Source organism: Gasterosteus aculeatus, chromosome 17 (assembly GCF_964276395.1).
Source record: "Gasterosteus aculeatus chromosome 17, fGasAcu3.hap1.1, whole genome shotgun sequence".
Classification (NCBI taxonomy): domain Eukaryota; kingdom Metazoa; phylum Chordata; class Actinopteri; order Perciformes; family Gasterosteidae; genus Gasterosteus; species Gasterosteus aculeatus.
Window position 1 is genome coordinate 21,615,403 of NC_135705.1, and position 21,174 is coordinate 21,636,576.

Below are 21,174 nucleotides of genomic sequence, written 5' to 3' on the forward strand. Positions count from 1 at the left end.
TATGGTCAAAATATTGTTTTAATGTAATTATGGTAATTCACAGACTTTTTTTCAAAAGAGAACAGGATGCAGGGCAATGTCTTTTCAACTGAGATGATGCTCATCAGTCACTAGAAAAGAGGCGCGAGAACACGACTGCTGAAACTCAGTGACATTTTGATCCAAGGAAAGTATAGAAAACAACATGTTCATTTCATAAAGCTGCTCCTTTCATTTTTAAAATTGCCTTTCTATTAATGAAGCACCTGATATTTTGAATTACCTGAATCATTTCAATAACGTAAATCATTAATAAATATATCAAAATGAAGTCACGCAGAGTTTCCCAACTCGCCGAGGAAACTTCACCAGGTCGCTGCCACACAACAATAGAAGACATACAATCAAGAAGTGTGGATTACACAGCGCATCTGTGAATTCACAAAATCACCTGAGTTCAGACAATCTGGATTATGAGCCATCGTCCTCGTTTGTCGGAATAGTTTTTTTGGTACGAGATGTTCCTTCATCAGATTTACATAAAGTGCCACATAACCTGAATGATGACTGATGGATGGGCCGGACACGCACGGACGGACAGACGGACGGGACACACACACACACACACACCTGATGGTATGACAGCACCGATAGGAGAGCTCGGGTCGGTATGTATTCCGGAGAAGATTTTTTTCTTTATTGTATTTCAATCCTGTGACAAAAAAAAAGAAAAGAAAAGAAATCTATTCCTGGAATCTGTGGCAGCACCGCGGGGCTCCTTCTGTTCCGGAGTCTTTCCGCCACGTCCAGCTGCTTGGACCGCCGTGATCAGAAACAATGGGTCATTGTTTACGTACAGTTCATTGTGGTGAACTTGGAGGGAGCTTGAATTGAATTAAGATTAGTAAAGTAAAACATGAAAACCCACTGATCCTGCTGGGTCATAAAAAAGAAAGAAAGAAAAGAAGTGGAATTGAAAGTTGGGAATTTAACTCCTATCCTAAAAGTGCATCATAGTCTATGTACCAGACCAGTCGGCCGTCGGCGGGCTTCACCCCAGTGACCGGCCACTTGTCCGGCTTGTCGCTCACGCGGCTCAGCTGGCTGATCAGCTCGTGCTTGCCTTTGCCCATCACCAGAAGAGCCACCGTGCGAGCCCGGTTGATGGCGCTGAACGTGAGGCTCATGCGTTGGTGAGGCTTGAGGGGGCTCTCGGTGAGCGCGACCAGACCCTCCCCGACTTCGTCCGCCTTGCCGCCGGGGAACAGTGAGGCCGTGTGGCCGTCGTATCCGACTCCCAGCAGCACGAAGTGGAAGCTGGAGCCGTGGACCATCCCGCTGATCTCCTTCTCGTACAGCGCCGCTCCTCTGTCCTCCTCCACACACAGCCGCTGGTTGAGCTGCACCGGCATGGGGTGGATGTTGAAGTAGGGGATCCTGACGTGTTGCAGTAGATGGTCATGCAGGCCGCGGAAGTTGGACTCCGGCTCGGTCAGCGGCACGCACCGCTCGTCCACCATCCACACGTGGGTGTGGCTCCAGGGGAAGGAAAAGTGATGCAGGGCCAGCCTGTGGAACAGAGCGAGCGGGGTGGACCCGCCGGAGATGGCGAGATGGAAAACGTTGCCCTCGCGCACGGCCGCCTCCGCCTCTTTCTGGATGTCCGCAGCCAGCCTCTCCACCAGCTCCTCGGGCCAGGCCGACACCATGTCGGCCCTGCGGAAATTGCCCTGCATTACCTGGAAGCTGTTTGCCGACGTGGCGCCCATCTGCTCGGGGCTGATGATGACCACCTCGCGGGTGTAGCCGACGTCTTTGCCATTCACTCGGATGTCCAGCAGGTCTCTGTTGTCGCCCCCCCCGGGGTAAATGCGGGGATAAGTGCCGGCTAGGCTATTGAGTAGTGGTGTCCATAAGCCCCAGGAAGCCAGCAGGTTTTCAGTGCTGATGAAATTATTTTTACATCCAGCAAAAATTTGAGAAATAAGTTCTGAATAGGCTTCCTTCTGCTCTGTTGGAGTTTGTACATAATAGTCTGAAATAGGTAAACCTAGAATATTGACATCTGTATGCTCGGTCACTTCCGTCCATTCACTGTCCGTCACAACTGGCCTGAACAAATTCTTACTCACAAGAACGGCTGGATACTGAAGGCTGCCGTGCCCAAAGTAGAAAACGATTTGTTTGGGCTTGCAGTGGACGCCGTCGCGGCTCTGAAGACAAAAGACGTCATTCTTGAAAAGTATGCGTGCGTATCCCACCCGTTCATCTAACATCTTGCCTGAGATCAAAAGGATTGGCACCCCTTCATACTGGGCCTCGTCGATGTGTGCCAGTACAGCTGAAAGGCATGCGTATTATCAGAAGAACAGTATTTGTTGTATAGCAAGTGGTTTACAACAGTAAATGATATATAAAATCACCTGCATATGTTGGCGTGCGGCTGACATGATCTTTGGTTTTATTCGTCTCCTGCTGCACTGTTGTTTGGTAAGCTTGGTACTGGCCCACCACCGCTTGATTCTTTCTCAAAGGCAGCATGGAACTGAAGATCTGCAGCTTCCTTTGGAGGATTTCTTCACTGCTGCTCAGATTTGTGGGAAGCCTCATCATCAACAGGGTCATGACCTCAGTCAGGTGGTTCTGCAGCACATCTCTGATCACCCCATACTGGTCATAGAAGGAAATACGACCTTGCGGGCAAAAAAAAAGAAAAAAGAAAAAGAGAGAACACATGATTATATTATTCATTTCTCAAAAAGACTCAAGTGCAAAATTACCAGGGCGTTTTTAAATAACCTTTAACATCAAGAGTCTCTTTCATTACAATCTCCACCCTCTCGATGTGGTGCTTGTTCCAGATGGGATCCAGAAACTTCTTGTTCTCCACTCTGAACGGAAGAATCTTTGCAACGACCTTTTCACAGAATCACACGCACCGTTACTTCATCCCAATTACGGACTTCAGGGGCGATGGGCGCGTGCCTACACACTGCAAGACTTGCTTACCTGCTTCCCCAAGTAGTGGTCAATTCTGTACATTTCCTCATCCTTCAAAGAGCCCTCGAGCTGAGTCGCAAGTACCTCAGCGCTCCTGATGTCGTGGCCGAAAGGTTTCTCCAGGACCACTCTCAGCCACGGCCCGCCGGTCGGCCTGCAACTCCTGTTGATCTTATCAGCGACGTCTACGTAGGCGAAGGCCGGCAGGGAGAGGTAGAACAGCCGGCCCGCCTCCGTGATTCCCTCTTGCTGAAGCTCCCGCCCAATGTGCTCGGCCAGAGCCTGGTAGTCCTCGAGGGTCTTCAGCTGCCGATACCGAGCGAGCCGCAGGAACTGCTCTTTCAGCAGAGCGCAGCGCTCCTCCGACGCGTCCTTGGAGCAGGACACCGCCTTCAGGATCTCAAAGAGGGCCGGCGTGGCCGCGTCGGCGGGGGACAATCCCCCGCCATAGAAGGAGAAGGTGTTTCCGCTTCCGACCTGGTGGACGTACAGCTCGAAGAAGCCCTGCCACAGGTACTTCTTGGCCAGGTCCCCTGTGCCTCCAACTATCACCACTGAAACATGGCCGCTCCTTGGGGCCCCGGCGCTCTCCTCGCCCTTCCCTCCGTGGGCACACAGAGTGACCAGAAGCAGGAGCACGATCATGCTGTGGACACTCCTGTATGAACGCAGCCGCCAGAGACATAAGATCACAATGTGGGTGAATATCGAGCACCACCGAGCATCAAAGGTTAATGTAGGGTGAACACAAAGCAGGAAAATGTATGTTTGTAGGGTTGCAAAAAATTATTATTTTTACACGTTTGATGAATCTGAAACTTTTATAGGTAATAATCATAACATGTAGAAAATATGATGAAATTGCACAGTATAATTTGCCGAATTCCTTGTATTTAAAAGACTTGCAGATTCTTTAGTTTGCTGTTAATGAGCACTGGTCACAACGCTCTTGATCAACACATTGAATAAACAGCTCTAAATGTTTGCGATAAAAAGCCATTTAAACATTTAAGTTGCCCCCTTTGTCTTATCAATGGCACGTTGCAGTAAAGTCACAAGTGATACACAAATCGACATTCACCTCTTTGACAACACATACATGCAATAGCTACTGCTGAACTTCTTTTGGAATGTCAAATATCCATAAACATGTCGCAATTAAGATTAGTCCCTTAAACACGTATAAGAGTAGATAGATAATTGGAACGCTATGAACGCGAATCCATACGTACTGTAACCTTGACTTACACAAATTAGACGTTAAATGAGGAGTTAAATGAGCAATAAATGACGTCGCACCGTCTCTTTCTCCAGCTGGGATGAAGTCGCTTGAGAGCCGGCGATGCGTTGCAGCTCTAATTTTGTAATGGAAACGATCACTGATTCCTAGTATGCTGGTGGAGCAAAGGGGTGTAGACTTTGCACTTTGCTCAGGGGCATTGAGCTTCCCATACAACCTCTCCATTGTTGACAGAGTGCAGCCAATGTCCAACCAACTCTTGATGATGACGCCGCAATAACCTCAACTGGCCTAAAATAATTAGTTGAGCCTGACAGGACTGTTGCAGTCAAGGCCAAATGTTCAGTAAGAGTACGCTGAAGGCAACGCGAGGTCCGCTGCAATTGGCCCCTGCAAAGCTGTGTGGATTTTGGCTGTATACATATTAACTTGGAGAGATCACAAATATCTAATGCCTCATCGTGGCTTGAGTAGAGAAAAGAAACTTTTTGTGTAATCGCACTGATAAATATTGAGTTATTTTTTATATTCGGGTATCTGGGTCTTCATCCTTTCAAAGAGCGGAAGCATTTTTTAAATTTCGCAGCCAAGCAGCATTATAGAGCTGTAGTTAAAGAAACCTGATGAATGACAGAGAACGTATTATTTTACCCCTCTCACTAGGGAGACTGAACATTGTACACATCAAACCCAATGCAACATCTGGAATCCCTGCTCTCCGCAATTGTGTTTACACAGCGGCAATGCAAACAGCAGAGGCCACCTCGCTGCTTCAACAGCAGCTGATTAAGGAATGGCTTTTCATTCTCAAGGATTACTGCACCCAATATGAACCTACACGAGGACACAGTTTTTCACTCTATCGCTCTTTCTAAACCACATACCACACGTGAGCTTCAGTTTTCCCTATCGGCTCCTCGGCTATTACTGTTGTGCCTATACCCACACAGGAATAAATTAGGTTGCATTTAATCTTGAAAGGCGCCGTCTTCGTTCAGCTTTGCATTTCTGCACAGTCCTTCAAACAACACATGATTCCACCACAAATTGACTAGTCAAAATTGCCACACAGAATGAGCAAAAAGAGCATTTTCACTTCCTCTTATTTAGTTCTCACACATAATCCTTCACAGCCACACGTCTTTTTATTCACTAAATCCTATTCTGGGGAATTTATAAATAAGTTTCCATTAAATATGTGACCTATTAACCCAAATGCATTTCCTCCACGTACAATGAGGACTTGTCTAAGGGGTGACTAGTTGTGTTGAGCACTACAGGGATACGACCGCTTTCTGTTTGCATCTTTGTAGTCACGTTTGTCACAGCCAAGCAGTCTGCAGTGAATAACATGTGAGCTTTCTGCCGGGGAGGTTTCCCTCCTTACATTAAGCAGGTGAACCTATTCAAGGTTAGTTTAGCAAAAAGATGTGCAGTGATATACTTGTGAATAGCTCACGAATGACAAAGGCATCCAAAAGAAACCTTCAGCCACATAATGAAGATTGAAATCACTTCATTTGGCTGAAAGTTCATCGGCAGCAGCACTTTGTCCACCTGCCAGTTTCACGCAAATAAAACTGAAAAAAAGTTCAACCTCGATAGCCCGCAAGACCCAATGATAAGGTGAACGAACACATGTAACTGTGGCCAACGTTCCAGTTGATAACACGAGAGATCCTTGTTATATCATATAGCTGCATGTAGCCTAGTTAGGACACATATGTTAGTCCTAGTGGAGCTAGTGGTTATAACACATTAGCACTGATATAAAGCACTAAGCACATGACAAAACTCAACAAAAATCAAGGAAGATTAGTGTACAAAGGAGGACATTTGGATTTGATGTGAAAATAAAATTTTGTTTTGGCCAGTATAAGATATTCATCACATAACGAGCTCCACATAAATGGTCCCTTGTGATAACTTCAACAAATAATGACTCAGAAACTGCTCGGACTATGACAGACAGTCAATATTGTCACACAGACGACAAAAACTCAAAGATCAAACTGTGTTTGGGATCAAATATTCCAGATACCTTGAACAGTAGATTTATAAATTTGTTATTTTTTACACTTGATAGCAGCTACAAACCCAAAATAGTTTGCTGTGTAATCCTGATATAACAGTGCAACCATTTAAAAAGGGATATAACTGCAGTGTAGTTTTGGCTGCAGCGATTGATTCTATGCGGATGTGAACTAATGATGTTGTTAATTTATACTATGAATGCGTGTCAATGAACTCAACGGGATTATTTAACGGTGGCAGGGTTTACAAGGTTGAACAACAAGACATCCGGAATGAACGTAACTAGTTACGTCGGGAACGTAACTTGCGTTCCCAACCGCTCTTGCATGCTGAACGTAACGTTACGTGGGCGTAGCCGCGTCAACGCTACGTTACGTGGTTTGATCTTAAACACAGGAACTGTCCGTTCAGACAAAGCGAATTCATTATTAAACGTTACAACCCCTCGTGGTCGCTTACTTTCCCAAACACACGCCGACAGATGAACGGCTCGGTCGATTGTAACGTTAACGTCATCCAACGATTCCACCTGCTAGTTAGCGTAACGTTAGCGGTCAAGCTACGCTACATACAGCGAACAAATCCCTTTTCTGCTAACTACTGCAGTTTCACCAGAGCTATTGATAACTTGAAAAGAAAGTGTAACACGACTATTGACGGACTGTGTAAAAAGTTAAATGAATAAGAACCTGCCGTGGGGACACGGAAGAGGGAAACGTCACATCAGTTAAACGCTTCCTGCATCACGTGACACGTGGCTCCGCCTCTGGCACACAGGTCTCGCTGCAGGTGGAGGCAGCAGGGTGACGTTGTGCAGCAGGGCGACGTTGTGCAGGTGGAGGCAGCAGGGCGACGTTGTGCAGGTGGAGGCAGCAGGGCGACGTTGTGCAGGTGGAGGCAGCAGGGTGACTTTGTGCAGCAGGGCGACGTTGTGCAGGTGGAGGCAGCAGGGTGACTTTGTGCAGCAGGGTGACGTTGTGCAGGTGGAGGCAGCAGGGTGACTTTGTGCAGCAGGGTGACGTTGTGCAGGTGGAGGCAGCAGGGTGACGTTGTGCAGCAGGGCGACGTTGTGCAGGTGGAGGCAGCAGGGCGACGTTGTGCAGGTGGAGGCAGCAGGGCGACGTTGTGCAGGTGGAGGCAGCAGGGTGACTTTGTGCAGCAGGGCGACGTTGTGCAGGTGGAGGCAGCAGGGTGACTTTGTGCAGCAGGGTGACGTTGTGCAGGTGGAGGCAGCAGGGTGACTTTGTGCAGCAGGGCGACGTTGTGCAGGTGGAGGCAGCAGGGTGACGTTGTGCATATGTCGAGTTGAAGGAGAAAAAAGTGATTTGGGGCCTATTGGTGCAAGGTTCAAACACGAGAATCTCACAGAACTTTGTGCTATTGAGAAAGCCAATACATTATAAAGGATACAGGTCAAAGCACCGACTGTTATAATTCTTTTTTTCTTTTTTTAACCACTACAACTTACTTTAGTCAGTGAACACATTGAACACAACCAACCCATGTCATATTACAAAGAAACGCAAAAGCGCAACAACCAAAATAAGACACACTATAAATCTGTTTGTATTGACATGGTTTGGATTTAAAGTGATGGACAAAGATGATCAAGGTACACGAGTCCAGTCTCCCTTTCATCTTGTCTTTCTCTGCAAACTATACGACATATATACTGTATAACATTAGAGTAATTTAAGTGAAGCATAATAAAATGCTCTGCACATTTCTCAGGAAAAGAAAGTCTTTTAGTGATGGCGTCTAAATGCTCTTTTACATAATTAAAAAGAAACTATAGTATTGGATTATTAAACTTCTCTACACTTATTTGTATCAGTTGTAGTAAATGCCCAGTGCTTGTGGGCAGCTGTAGATCCCGGGGTATTATCCACACAATGGGGACCTCTGTTGGCGTCTCCGTGTTATAGCCGCTTTTCTACTTATACAAAGTGGGATGGTCATCAATCAAATGTCATGAGCTCTAAAAGCTCCATCGCCAACTGAAAAATAACAGCTATCCTCTGCGATGTCAACAAGCTGTGCTCTTTTAAATAATCATAATAACACAAACTGCCGACTCTGATATAACTAACATTTAGCTCCTGTCTGCATTGTCAATTGTAAAGGGTAATGTAAGTCGCTTTGGATAAAAGCGTCGGCTAAATGACCTGTAATGTAATGTAATTGTCCAGCTGTCTCGTGTCATCTCTCCCTGAATCCAGACCTACCTCGAACAAAGCAGGTGCCCTTTTGGCCAATGATCCAACTGGTGTTGTTGACCACACTGGCAGTCGCCCTCTCTGGTCCTCCCTTTTCCTCCCTTTTCCTCTTCTGATCAGTTGTGGTCGTTACAGCAGGTACTTTGACTGCGCAGCGCCACGATGCATACAATGTAACCCAGACGCTGAAATCACGCTTTACCTCTTGCTTTTAAAAAAGGTTTTGTATTCCACAAATCTTGTAAACTTAACTACTGTTTAGTAAGCGATTAACTTTCATCTCAACGTGTTTAAGTCTAACCTCCAAATGTTAACGCAGGCTACACACGTGTGCGTACACACACACACACACACACACACACACACACACACCAGCTGTAATGCCTGTGATGACGCTCTGTAGCCCTCCCAAGTTGGTCGGCCACTGTGAAATGTCAACAGTAAACAGGATGGAGCCTCCCGTATACATGTGTGCGATAGTTTGAGTGTGTGTCGCAGACTGTGTGTACGCGTGTGTTTGAGTGTGTGTGTGTGTGTGTGTGTGTGGAGGAGGGGTTGGCCGCTAAAGAGAGAATGAGCCCACGCAGAGCGTGCTAGCCCAGCTGTCACTGCTATAACTTAACAGACTTGAGAGACCACAGGACGCTCGGGCCAACATGTGTGTCTGTGTGTATTTGTGTGTGTGTGTGTGTGTTGTCGCCCCACACCCCCCAGGCCCCCTCAGCCTCTGGCTTCCTTCCTCCCCTTTGTTAAGCCCGCGAGGCAGACTTCGTCAAGCTGAGCACACAAACGAATGCATATGAATGTGTGCTGTCATCTTTATTAGGCCCCTTTGCCAACACCCATTACATTTAACACGGGTCTTTACTGGAGGAGAATTCACTTTCAGTAACGTCCTCGTCCCCCCACTCTACTCTACTACTTGTCAGACGCAGAGGATTACAGTGACCTCAGCGTGGGATAAATTGAATACACAACCTGTTACACTCTAATAGGACTACATAAATGTCATTAAAGTTAAAGTCAAACGTACTTAGTGGTGGTTTTATATTTCAAAAGGTGGGAGCATCTTTCTTTGGATTCTAACAAAAAGACCTGTCTTTACCTGTGGCGTTCACTGCTCTTTGATGAGGTCAGTGCCGATGCAGTTAGTGATGAAGGATCAGGGTGAAACCACAAATAGATTCATCCCTTGTTTTAAACCACATTCTCACATTTCATCTCCTCATAAGACAAAAACTTGTCGGAGCGTGTTCTCCCTTTTGTCTGTGAACGCTACGCTGCACACAATGTAGCCCACATAGACAACACACAACCCCCCAAATTCCAGTGAAGAGAGGTAGTGTTTTTCAGAGGTGCCATGTGGAGCTTTTTACAACGAGATGACTGAGGATACGAACGGGAAAAAAACTAAACAATGCACAGACCTTTCAGCCCCGACAACAGGACTCAGAATGAAGAAGCTTCCACAACATCCCTTGTGTTTGTTAGGAACATAAAAGGAGGGTGGTTTAGGACCCGTGTAATTACTAGTGCACATTAGCGCTCACATTATGTGCTCTGGTGGTTTTTATTCAGTTTTGGTGAGAAACCTATAAACCTTTAGAGAAGTTGCAGAGATGAGGGAATTTATTTGTATGTAGCTTATCGGTATGGTTTGATTTTGTGTCAATACAACTACAATAGTGAATTAAGCTTAGATTAAAGCTTGTGTTTTTGTCGTCATTTTATCGTAAAGATTACACACTCCTTTGTGGGTAGCAAAGTCCATACAAACACTTTAAACCAAGAAGATTATCTAAAAAATGTAATGTCTCCTTTAACCTCATTCCAGACATCTGAATAAGGCCACAGGTCAGTTCCTGTGTGATTCAAATCCAGCCTGATTATCAGAGTAAAGTCACCAAGGCTTCAACACTTTTTTGTTGTTGTTAGTCTACGTTGTTATTAGTGCAAAAGATAAAGCTCTTTGTTATTTGATAGCTAGCTGACATTGAATTAATATTATTACTATACAACTAAAAATATTGCTTGAATGAAAAAACTTCATTCTGAAACATCAGATACATGAGACAAATAGTATTTGAACATCCAGTTTTAACAATAAAATATGTTTCGGTAGAGAATTGACCAGCAGCAAGAAAAAGAGGCTCTACATATACTTAAATACAGTACTTCAGTAAAACTATGAGGTACTTGCATTAATTGTTATTCCACTGCCTTTATTTAAAAGTTACACTTCCTAAGTCCACTTCGCATTTAACATTTTCATACAGAATATTTGATGTTTTTCCAATGTGGCATGTATTATTACTGATTGAACTATCAAATGAAGGAGTTAAAACTCCCTCCATTTTGACAACTACAACCTTAAAATACTCTTAACTGTTAAAGGATCATTGATTATGAATCCATAATATAATAATGAAACATTGACTCTTCTATATAATATAACTATAATAAATACTTCTAGATGCAATATAAGGTTTCTTTTTGCTTTGTTGTTATGTTGCATTGCCACTTTACTTTACTTACTTTACTACTTAGCAAATAAGCCAAGGACGTCTTCCACTACTGATGGTTATGCTAAACTCATCAAAACGTGTTAACAAAGCAGTGCATTTTTCATTTCTTAACAAGCGGTTTTGGGGGCCCCCACTGAGATGGTGGAATGGTGGATACCACTGGGCGTATCTTATGTTGGCAGCACACACAAAAACTCCCCGGTGATTTCAATAGTTCCCCTTCTCTGTTTGCTGATACCACGAGGCGTGTGAGGGGGAGCAGGGTCTGAATGACACGTTGCTGCTTCGGCCTCCGATTCACTGACCCACAAAATGCCGACCCAGCCCCCAGTGTGAGGTACTTTTGTGTTGTCATCACCCTCAGAAGCCGGGGACCAGAGGGGAGGGGGGGGGCGTGGTTGTTTGGGCACCCGGGGGGGCTGATGTGAGGCCTCAGTCTAGCAGCACGCATGCACTAGGTGGATAAAAAGAAGCCTGTATTGAAATGAAAGCATTTGCATACTTGTGTGTTAGAGAGGGTGTTAACCTTTGACACCCTGGAGAACTGGATGACAACAGAAACCACTTATCAGGGTCTGGCATTAACACACTCGAAAATAACACCTCAGCGTAGCGTACCTCTGTGTTTATCAAAACTATCCAAGAAAGGAGAGAAAGGGCCGCTTGAGTGGTTAAAATGGAAGTTTCCTTCGAGTGGTGGTTCACACTCCAAACGAAGTGTGTCGGATCATTTGAAAGTGAGGGATGTCTGTATCTTACAGCACGGTGTCAGGTCTTTGGGGGATTGAAAAGAGGATCATATTTCTTTCTGCAGAAAAAAGAACTGAAAATTTGTTTCTAAAACCAGCTGATATTTGAGCGAGAAGTTCAACCTAAAAGGAAAACAAAGAGAGAGAGACTGTAAAGTATGACTTAACAGGAAGGAGTCAGGTTTCTTCTTTTTTGCTGTACTTTTGGATATACTTGTTAAATCATGTTAAACTGCAATTTAAGTATTTGCCACTTAAAAAGGTCAGAAAGCCATAAATCAGCCCACACTTAACTTGTTAATTCATTAATTCACCAACACTCCGCCTGTTGTATGATTAATGTCCATGTATGATAGTGTCGGACAAGACAATGTTCGCATCTTCAGTTGATTTTTGGGGGGTCTTTGTCAGGTTGGCCGGCTGTATTCGGCTCTCAAATCGAGGGGGCTCTACACTCCAAGTACACGGCGCTTCACAGAACAAACTTGACTCTGAAATTCCTCCAGATAAGAGTTGCTAGGTGATGCTATTGTCAGATCTTCTTTGTGGTCCCATATTCATACCCAAATTGTAAGGTTCTTTATGAGGAGCGTCTCATTAGTAGTCATATATTCATACCAGACCACCCCCTCCCACTTGACCCCTCCCTTACCAGTCGTGGGAAAGACAAGTCCTGGATGCAATGTGGAGGATTCAGGCAATTACTTGGAAGATGTTGTCAAAAGATTGTAGAACTTTAACAGCCTTTCATTTTGGAAGGCTGGTGAAGTCGGAACACATTTGGGTTGTATTACTGACACTTTTTGGTTTAAAACATTTAACTGCCCCAATGTATTGCACCAGGACAGATTAAACATCCCAAAAAGCTTTAAAAGGTATATTTAAATACCTAGGGCAAATGTGATCAAGCAGGACAAGAACGGATCTTTCACCCCCTTTCTACAGTAAAGCTTGATGTTCCATCGTTATTCAAAGTCCAACACCGTGTGCAAGAAACTACGGAAACTCATCAAAAGACTTGAATGAAAACTGAAAGAAATTAAATCAAGCTGCTTTGTTTAAAATGCTTAAAGATCAGCATCTAATAATGTAACTTGACTTCAATCCAGAGAATTGCAGCACATTAGTATTTCCCATTAGAAAGAATAGCAAGACACGGCATAACATTTGAATATATTTATTGACATTGACATAATCATATTCTGCATAATCAGTACTACTTTTGATACTATAATAATACTTCCTATTTGAGATATTTTACTAAACAGGGGTCCAAACACTGAGTAAATATAATAATATGACCTAAATGGTTTCTTTTTATTGATATAAATGTCTGATTCATTAAGTGCATTGTGCCAATATTAAATAATAAAATTATTTTATAGGCTATTTAAATAATGGTTCAAATTGGGAGTATTTCAACTTTCACCATCACCGTTTGACAAACCTGCGCAATGTTTAGACTATTATCTAATAACCTAAATATTGATTTGTTAATTTAACAAGCGCTTAAAAATCAATAAAATGACAAGGCAGTTTATGGGGCCCTTCATCCTTCTCAGTGAAACAGGTGCGGCCAGGCCATATTGGCCCGCCCCTATATTACCGTATTTGGGGAACTTCAGCATTCCAAAGTGAAAGGGGCGGGGCGATGACGCCACCTGTTTCTCAATGGGCGGCGGGCTCGAGCTCACTCAGCCGGCAGAGTGAAGTATTTTGGAGAAGTGGAGCCAGCGGGACGGACGGAGGAGAGCAGCGAGGCTTTGGGATTTCATATGAAAACCACGGCTTTTATTTAAAGTTGTGTGGAATCATGGAGCCGCGCCGGGTCAACTTGCTCTTGTTTTTATTCACCAATCACGTATTTATCAGCCTCCAGTCGAAAGAACGTAAGTGTTTCACGTGTTGTGTGAAAATAAATAATTGTAGCCGAGCTTTACCGGACATCGTGAGTCAGGAGACTGGTATTTTTAAAGCTTGCTTTACTCTTACTTACTTACTACTGTTTTAAAAGGAAAGTTTCTGTTCTGTTTGGTTTTTCAATCACTGCAGTAAACACTATAATAGACCACAGAGATGTGGTGACTGCCTCTTTTGAAAGTACCATTTTGACCTTGTTTTTATTAGTTCAAACGGTATAGATCATTTCAATCATGTTAAATGATTTTAAGGATAATTACTTGTTTTCCACTGGCCCTTTGGATTAAAGGGCACCTGTGAGATGCCTTAACACGCAGACCTATGGTTTCCCTCTGGCACACGTTCATGTGGTCCTCTCGTCATGGTCATTTAAGTGCCTACGCCTTTCTCAGACATTATGAGTCCTGTATCCCGGACCTGGAGGACACGCTCAATGAAGTTGTGAATCAGACCGACATGGCAGATTAGACGTCAAAGCGTGGCATGTGCCCCTCATAAAGAGATCAAGGCGGATTGTTTAAATACAGTCCAATAGTCATTTTCTAATTTAACAGCAGGAACATTCATTTAACATTATATCAGATGTTATTAGTTGCTTCCGTACAATGTCAAGATGTGTTTTTTCTGTTTGTCCCTGTAGAAGTGTTGCTGGATATGAGAGCTTCAGGATCAGAGTTGGGCTGGTTGACGTTGCCATATGAGAACGGAGTGAGTATTTATACCTCAGGCATTTTTTAAGACTTCAGGTTCAAGACCTGAAACCACGTCTCTGTTGAGTAAGACAACGAATGTTTCAAAAGGGCTGCAGCAGATTGGTTGGAGTATTTGCATACTATTGAGCAACAATAACCCAGACCCCTTTCTGCCCATCCAGTCCTCCAAAAGGGCTCTCTTTGGAGGTTTGGCAGCGCTGAGCTAGTCTGGTGTTAACACTACCCTTTCATAAAGGACTTATGAATGCCATTAAGCAGGCTCAACCTACATTTAAATTTACAGTAGCGTCTTGCATCTGGTTTTTATTCCGACAATGAAGCGAGGAACTCAATTTCAGGATTTCTTTGCGATTCCTCTGTGAGTTTAGAGATCACAGCAGTGAGATTATATGTATAGTTGTGGGAAGACATAGGTAAAAGAGATGGGAAAAATGGTCCATGTGTGGAGAACCATCCTTCTATCTATAGTTCAGTGGCTTTCCATCTAAAAAAAGCAATGGGACAGAGCCACTTCCACTGTGTGGGCAAAGTTTCTTCTTACATTCTCAAAAGATCTAACGGCTCTCGTTTGATCCGATTTCCCCCTCTCCATCAAAACCTGCTTTCTTTTTCTATTCCAACGTTCTCACACTTTAAACTGACTATTTACAAGTTGTGGTCTTTGCTTCATGAAAATTTAAACAGTGAACAATAGAAGTTCGATCGTAATTACAAGTAATTAAGTGTTAATATGTTGAAAATATACAGGAGCTCATATGTGTAACTATGAAAACAAAGTCTCCTCTAATCGAAATGGGACCAATTCAACTTTTTTGAGTGTAAGTATATACTGTACATATGCCTCATAACATGTTGAGTTAAGCATTGATGTATTTCTTGAAACACACCAGTAGGCCACTGTAGTTGTAACATATGAGGTGTTTTAATGTTATATGGAGCCTTTTAATCTTTCTGCTTGTCACTGCTTCGCTCTCTTAAATCAATCTCTTAAATCTAAATTGGTGCCAATTTTGCTGCCTCTGTGCTCATAAAGCTCATGCCATAAATGTTAGTTGGTAGTCTCTAGTGGTCTTTGCTGAATCTCAACACATGCACCCTCGTGTGTCCGTGGAAAACCACACGCGTCGTGAGCGCCGGCACATGTCCGGGCCAATGATCTTCCAGCTCACTTCTGCACTTTATGAGCTTCCCAGTCAGCATGAAAGAAGAGGTGTCTCATCAAATAAAACTGGTTCTCAGCAAGAACAAAGCATCTGAACCCTGTACTTTTTCTTCCTTTCATCATATCAGCTTTGTAACACTGACTTTTGTCCGTGACGCTAATCCCCTTTATCTTTGTTCTACAGTGGGAGATAGTCCAGACGGTGGTGAACGGCTCCCTCTTCTACACCTACAGCGTTTGTAGCATCGACTCCACCGAGCAGGACAACTGGTTACGCACAACGTTCATCCAGCGCCGCCCGGGGGCCACGCGGGTCTCTGTGGAGCTCCGGTTTATTGTGCGCGACTGCAACACTTTTGATGGCGCTTCCGTCGCCTGCAAAGAAACCTTCAACCTTTTCATCTCGGAGGCCGACGCCGACGTAGGGACCAACTTCCGCAAAGGCCAGTTCCGCAAGGTCGCCACCATCGCTCCCGACGAGGTCACGCGGGGCCGCGTGCTGAAGGTCAACACGGAGACGAGGGCGGTGGGGCCGCTGTCTTCAAAGGGTTTCTACCTGGCGTTCCAGGACATGGGGGCTTGCGTGGCTCTGCTGTCGGTGCGGGTGTACTACAAAACGTGCCCGTCCACCGTGCAGAGCCTGGCGGCCTTCCCGGAGACTGTGGCGGATGCCCTGCGGGAGGTGGAGGGAGCCTGTGTGGAGAACTCCATCGGTCGGGCCACCCCACGCATCTACTGCACCGCTGAGGGGGAATGGGTGGTTCCTGTGGTCCAGTGCCAGTGTCTCGCTGGCTACGAAGCTGCTGGGGACTCATGCCAAGGTAAGCGGTGCCAGAAGTACGCCACGCAACCAGCTGAGGCACGTTTAAGTTGCCGTGAGAGTAGATTAAATGAAACTCCTCCAACCGCTGCTTTGGCAAGATGTGAGGAATGAGCACAGAGGAATGTTAATTGTGTCTAGTTTGCATGGAAATCTACCAGAAAACACTCAGTCATATTGCCAACGGGGAGGAAACGGGCAAGATCTTCGGTTTGGTTTTGATTTTACGGCAACCACGGATTGCTCCATGTGAGATAAAACCCACTGGGGGAATTCTGACAGCTTCCAGTCAATCCCTCTACCTGTTGGCCAATTGCACATTCTTTCCTGGCCGAGGCACAGATCCCTGGATAGGTCGATGTCTGAGGGTGATAATGTGCAGCACAAGAAACTGTAATACATCATTCTCAGTACATCAGTACTCTGAGCCTGTTTTTGTGCCGACATACCACGAAATACTGTATATACGTCTGTGTCCTAAATTGGAATTTATTTTCAATGTGGTGTTGATTGACAATATTGTCCAACAAGTCACTGCTCGGTAGAAAATGAAGCACTATTAAAACTAAAACAATGGCGTTCTAAATAATTAGGTTTGTTATTTTGCTTCATTTTTGGAAGAGATGAATTCATTCAAGAAGTAAAGTACATTAGCTGATTGTATAACAATTGCCAAAGTTATCTACTACAGTGCATATGTACAATGTTGCTGAAAAAAAGAGTTCTGCTTGAAATACTTTTTAAACATTCACATATTCATAAGCATAAGTTAGTTCATACATACAAAAGAACAAGCAAAAAGAGGCCTACGGGAGGATCTAGCTGGGCTATGTTCTCTGGTTTGTGTGGAATTTGTCTTTGTCGGGTGTGGTGTGTCGGGCCGTCTGGAGGAAACGTGGGAGGAGAGCGGGTACAGAAAGAGGAGGGAGGAAGGGCACAGTATGCCGCAGGGCTTTCTCAAAGGAATTCTTTCACCCTCGCGTCACCTACAGCACTGATTGACTAAAGGAAGGAGCCGTGTGAATTTGTCCGAATAACTACCTGAGTGGTGCGTCGTCTCCTCCCCAAGTATTTGTTTTGAGCCAGTTGCTAAGGCGACCGGAACCACAGATTACAGGGATGGGGCCCGACACGCCTATAAGAGAGTAGACTGAGTCAGGCTGTGGCTTATCCGAGTCACCTTGACTCTGAGTCTTTTTTGGAGTAATTCTTCTCCCCAGTTTAAAGAAATAAGACGATAGCTAATGGATCGATAACAGTAAACAACATTTTGGATTATTATATTATCCCCAATCCTCCAAAGTTCTTTTCTCTACCAAAACTCAAAGAAACCAGCCTTTGAAATAGTTTTCTTCTTAGTTTTAAAAAAACCTCTAGACTAAATATCTTTGGTTTTTGCACTTAGTTAAACTACATATTTGAAGATTACCTTGTGATTTAAAAGAGGGCGACAAGCATTGTTTCACTATTTTGTGTCATGTCTATTAGTTTCAAGATAAATAGTTAAAGAAAGTTTTTGTTAGTCACAGCCCTACACACCTTTGGTAGATAAGTACAGTGCTTCGTAGAGTAAATATTGTCCGGAGGTTGTAAAACTGAATAAACGGAGGAATGCGGGGAGGAAGTCATGGCAGCAGATTGTGTCAGTCTTTGAGGTTTCTGGCAACAGGTGGACTCTGAGCAGATCTCTTGAAACGGAAGTTGGCAGAGGGAGACATGGAAAAAAACGGTGGTTCTAAAGTCTGTGGAGGACATGAGTATTCAGGGTTATATCAAAGGGTTTGTTAAAACACACAGAGTAGGTTTTAGTCAACGCCCTATTTCCCCTTTAAGAGAGAAAGTGAGGCTGCATGTGCATTCCACTGAAGACCACAACTGTTGGGGGAACAGGAAGTAAAGCGCCATAAGGGGGAATGCTGACGGACACGAATAAGACGGTTGTCCTCGCGGGCGGGGATTCAGTCGACAGTTGGCGCACCAGGGTGGTTAGTTTCCCGGCTGCTTAGTTAGGTGTGGAGTGTAATTTAGTCAAAAGGATTAGTAGAGCAACAGGACAGCTGTTGGCCAATGCCATGCCCCGCTTTGCTCTTTCATCCGGTTGTTAACACACGCAACGAGCTCCCTAATCCATGTTCCCACTCAGTAGAACAATGGGTCGACATAAAGGGCAAAAAAACGATTCAATTAACAGATGCACCGGTGTGAAACTTAAGTCCTTTTCACGTTTGTGTGTGGCGGTCTTAAAGAAGTGCGGGACGATTAACTGGGGAAAAATTCAAGTTCTGGAACAAATGCAAACAATATTTCAAGCCTCTCGGTACAAAATAACGCTCAAACTTTCATTCAAATTCCATAACCCACCAGGTCACAAGAATCCGTTTGCATTAACAATTTTTGTACTCATGCACTGCACACATGGCACCATTTGGGAGTCGCACAAGGAGTAAACCAACATATTTATAGCACCACTCTGTCCAATCTCGGAGACAATAGATGAATAGGGCTTGAGTTTCTTTGGTTCGTGACAGAGGTCCTGCTGCTGCAGCTCAAGATGAAATAGCCTGGCCCTCTTTTCTTATGCGAAAAGGACCTCAGCTACACCCCCACTGCTGCCGAGTGACTCCCCAGGGAGAACTTCTGTTGGAGCTCCAGACCTTTGCCCCCATCCCCCACCGATCTATTCATCTTCATCCCTCCTACTCAAACTCAACCTGCTCCTTCGGCCTCTGTTGCGGCACTACTCGGAGTGCAAAGGTCTTTCCGCCTGAATGGTGAAGCAACGCGACCACGTCTTTAATCCGAGGTTCACTCGACCCCTTCTCACGGCCACCAGCGCTTGGGGGCATGATGAAAGCCTCCACCCTTCAGACACTGCAGAATGAAAGTAGGGAGAGGAGATCTTTCAAAAAATCCATTCTTTTAAAGTTTTTTTTCTTCTTTTTTACTGGTTTGTCACCCCGGAGAATATGTGTGTCTGTTTCCATCAACACACTAAAAAAATCACACTCGTCTCCAGCAGCTTTTTCCTTTTCCTGATTTCGTTGTCCTCTTGGCAGAAGGAAGGAAGAACGGAAACATCGGCCTCAGACTGAATTGCAGCTCTTGCATCCTGGTTTCTTTCAGCACGTTCATTAACCTCCCATGCCCTGGAAGACTGAAATGTCTATCACAACACCAGGGCGCAATTTCCTTTGGCAAAAACACAAATATTATTTGCCAAGATGAATATGAGCCGAGAGTTCACTGGTGAAAGGCTAGATCAGATCAGCTGATGGATTTAACGCTCTGCAGTCATCCGGTCGACACTGGCGGTGTGACCTGAGATTAGGCCTTCAGGCAAAAAAGAGAGCGAGTAGGGGCAGATCGTCAGGGAAATCCCTTTTCATTCCTCTGGATACAAAGCCTCAGTGATTATAGGTTACTCACAAGAAATGCTTCCTGTCGGGTGGAACGGACTGGGATTCTAGAGACAGCTTCATTGTTTGCCTTTAGATCAGTCACCCCTTCCTGTGTTTGTCCGTTTCAGTTAGTCCTAACGCCAGGCTTAAGCTAACACACACACACCTTCTCTCTCTCACACACAGTGTGCAAACCAGGCTACTTCAAGGCTTCTGCATCAAGCGAGTTATGTCAGGTTTGCCCTGATAACAGCAAGCCGTCCGCAGCCGGTGCCACTGAATGTCAATGCGAGGAAGATTTCTTCCGGTCCCCTTCGGACTCCCCTACGTCACCGTGCTCTGGTAAAAGCCACACTCACTGACATATTACTAAGTCAAATTTTAGCTCATTAGAACATCAGGCTAAATGTCCCGCGTCTTGTACTTTCTCTCCAAGCTCCACCCAGTGCCCCACGTGACCTGACCTCCACCTCCCTGTCGGCACAGGGCCGGCTGCAACTATCCTGGAGCCCGCCGCTGGTGACCGGGGGCCGCAGCGACCTCACCTACAGCGTGGCGTGCGAGCACTGCGACGAGGCCTCATGTGTCCCCTGCGGCGAGAACATCCGCTTCGAGCCGGGCGCCACGGACCTGCAGGACAGCACGGTCGTCGTTGGCGACCTGGATTCTCATCTGAACTACACGTTCATCGTTGAGGCTCACAACGGCGTGTCCCAGTTCGGCACGGACAGGCCCATTGCCAGCATCACCACCGCTCTGGACTACACAGGTGAGCTTGAACGCATGAAAAGCTTTTCCTTTGTGCTTTGATTTAATCTGGTTATTGTTTGGCGTTACCTGCTCGAACCCCACTGCTACATGTGTGAAAATGATCATTATTGGGAAATCGTGAAGAAAGATTTACCATAACTGCTTCCTTAACACAAGCTGCCATAACATGTGGGTGTTATACCAAATTGTAAAATACATTTCAAATTTTATTTATCATAAAAAAAAATGTTGAGTGTTCAAAATGAAAAGGTGGGAAATAGTCTTTTTTGTCTTTGTCTTTGGTGCTACTAAAAACCTTTTGTACAAAAATCTGGGTTTACTCCACAAAGAGGAATTCCGTCTGACCCGCTGAATCCCAAAGGCTTCTATTTCCAAAGACTATGATTAGTCACTAACCTTTATTTTTCTTTCTGTCTCCCACCAACTGTTAGATCCCCCAAAGGTGACGTTAATCCATCTGGATGATCGCAGCCCCACAAGCCTGTCTCTGTCCTGGACTCTGTCTCGCAGGCCTCCAGCCCACATCAATCACCGCTATGAGCTTATGTACCGCAGAAAGGTAAGACTAAGTGCTTTGTGCTCCTTTGTTTCCCCTCCCCTCGTTCAAAGTTGAGGCTTTACATTTTTCCCAAAATGTCTAATCCGCC

General features: G+C 44.9%; 2 protein-coding genes across 7 annotated transcripts in view; one reads left to right on the forward strand and one right to left on the reverse strand.

The window, feature by feature from the left end:
- The window catches only part of h6pd (hexose-6-phosphate dehydrogenase (glucose 1-dehydrogenase)), a 27,639-nt gene continuing 6,465 nt past the window's right edge, over positions 1-21,174 (reverse strand). Inside the window, exons 1-5 of one of the 6 annotated variants that reach the window (XM_040202749.2) lie at positions 6,943-8,797; positions 2,989-3,637; positions 2,779-2,896; positions 2,403-2,672; positions 1-2,320 (exon numbers count right to left, since the gene is read on the reverse strand). In XM_040202749.2, the coding sequence (XP_040058683.1) occupies positions 975-2,320; positions 2,403-2,672; positions 2,779-2,896; positions 2,989-3,624 (2,370 nt within the window). In that variant the 5' untranslated portion in view covers positions 3,625-3,637; positions 6,943-8,797 and the 3' untranslated portion in view covers positions 1-974. Of the gene's footprint in view, positions 2,321-2,402; positions 2,673-2,778; positions 2,897-2,988; positions 3,638-4,227; positions 8,798-21,174 lie in introns of those variants that run through there. The other 5 variants (XM_040202747.2, XM_040202746.2, XM_040202750.2 and 2 more) reach the window with 5 other exon arrangements.
- Positions 12,919-21,174, forward strand: part of epha2a (eph receptor A2 a) — a 12,629-nt gene continuing 4,373 nt past the window's right edge. Inside the window, exons 1-6 of the mRNA XM_040202742.2 lie at positions 12,919-13,632; positions 14,304-14,371; positions 15,723-16,359; positions 19,943-20,098; positions 20,193-20,525; positions 20,959-21,086. Of these exons, the coding sequence (XP_040058676.2) occupies positions 13,395-13,632; positions 14,304-14,371; positions 15,723-16,359; positions 19,943-20,098; positions 20,193-20,525; positions 20,959-21,086 (1,560 nt within the window). The 5' untranslated portion in view covers positions 12,919-13,394. The remainder of the gene's footprint in view (positions 13,633-14,303; positions 14,372-15,722; positions 16,360-19,942; positions 20,099-20,192; positions 20,526-20,958; positions 21,087-21,174) is intronic.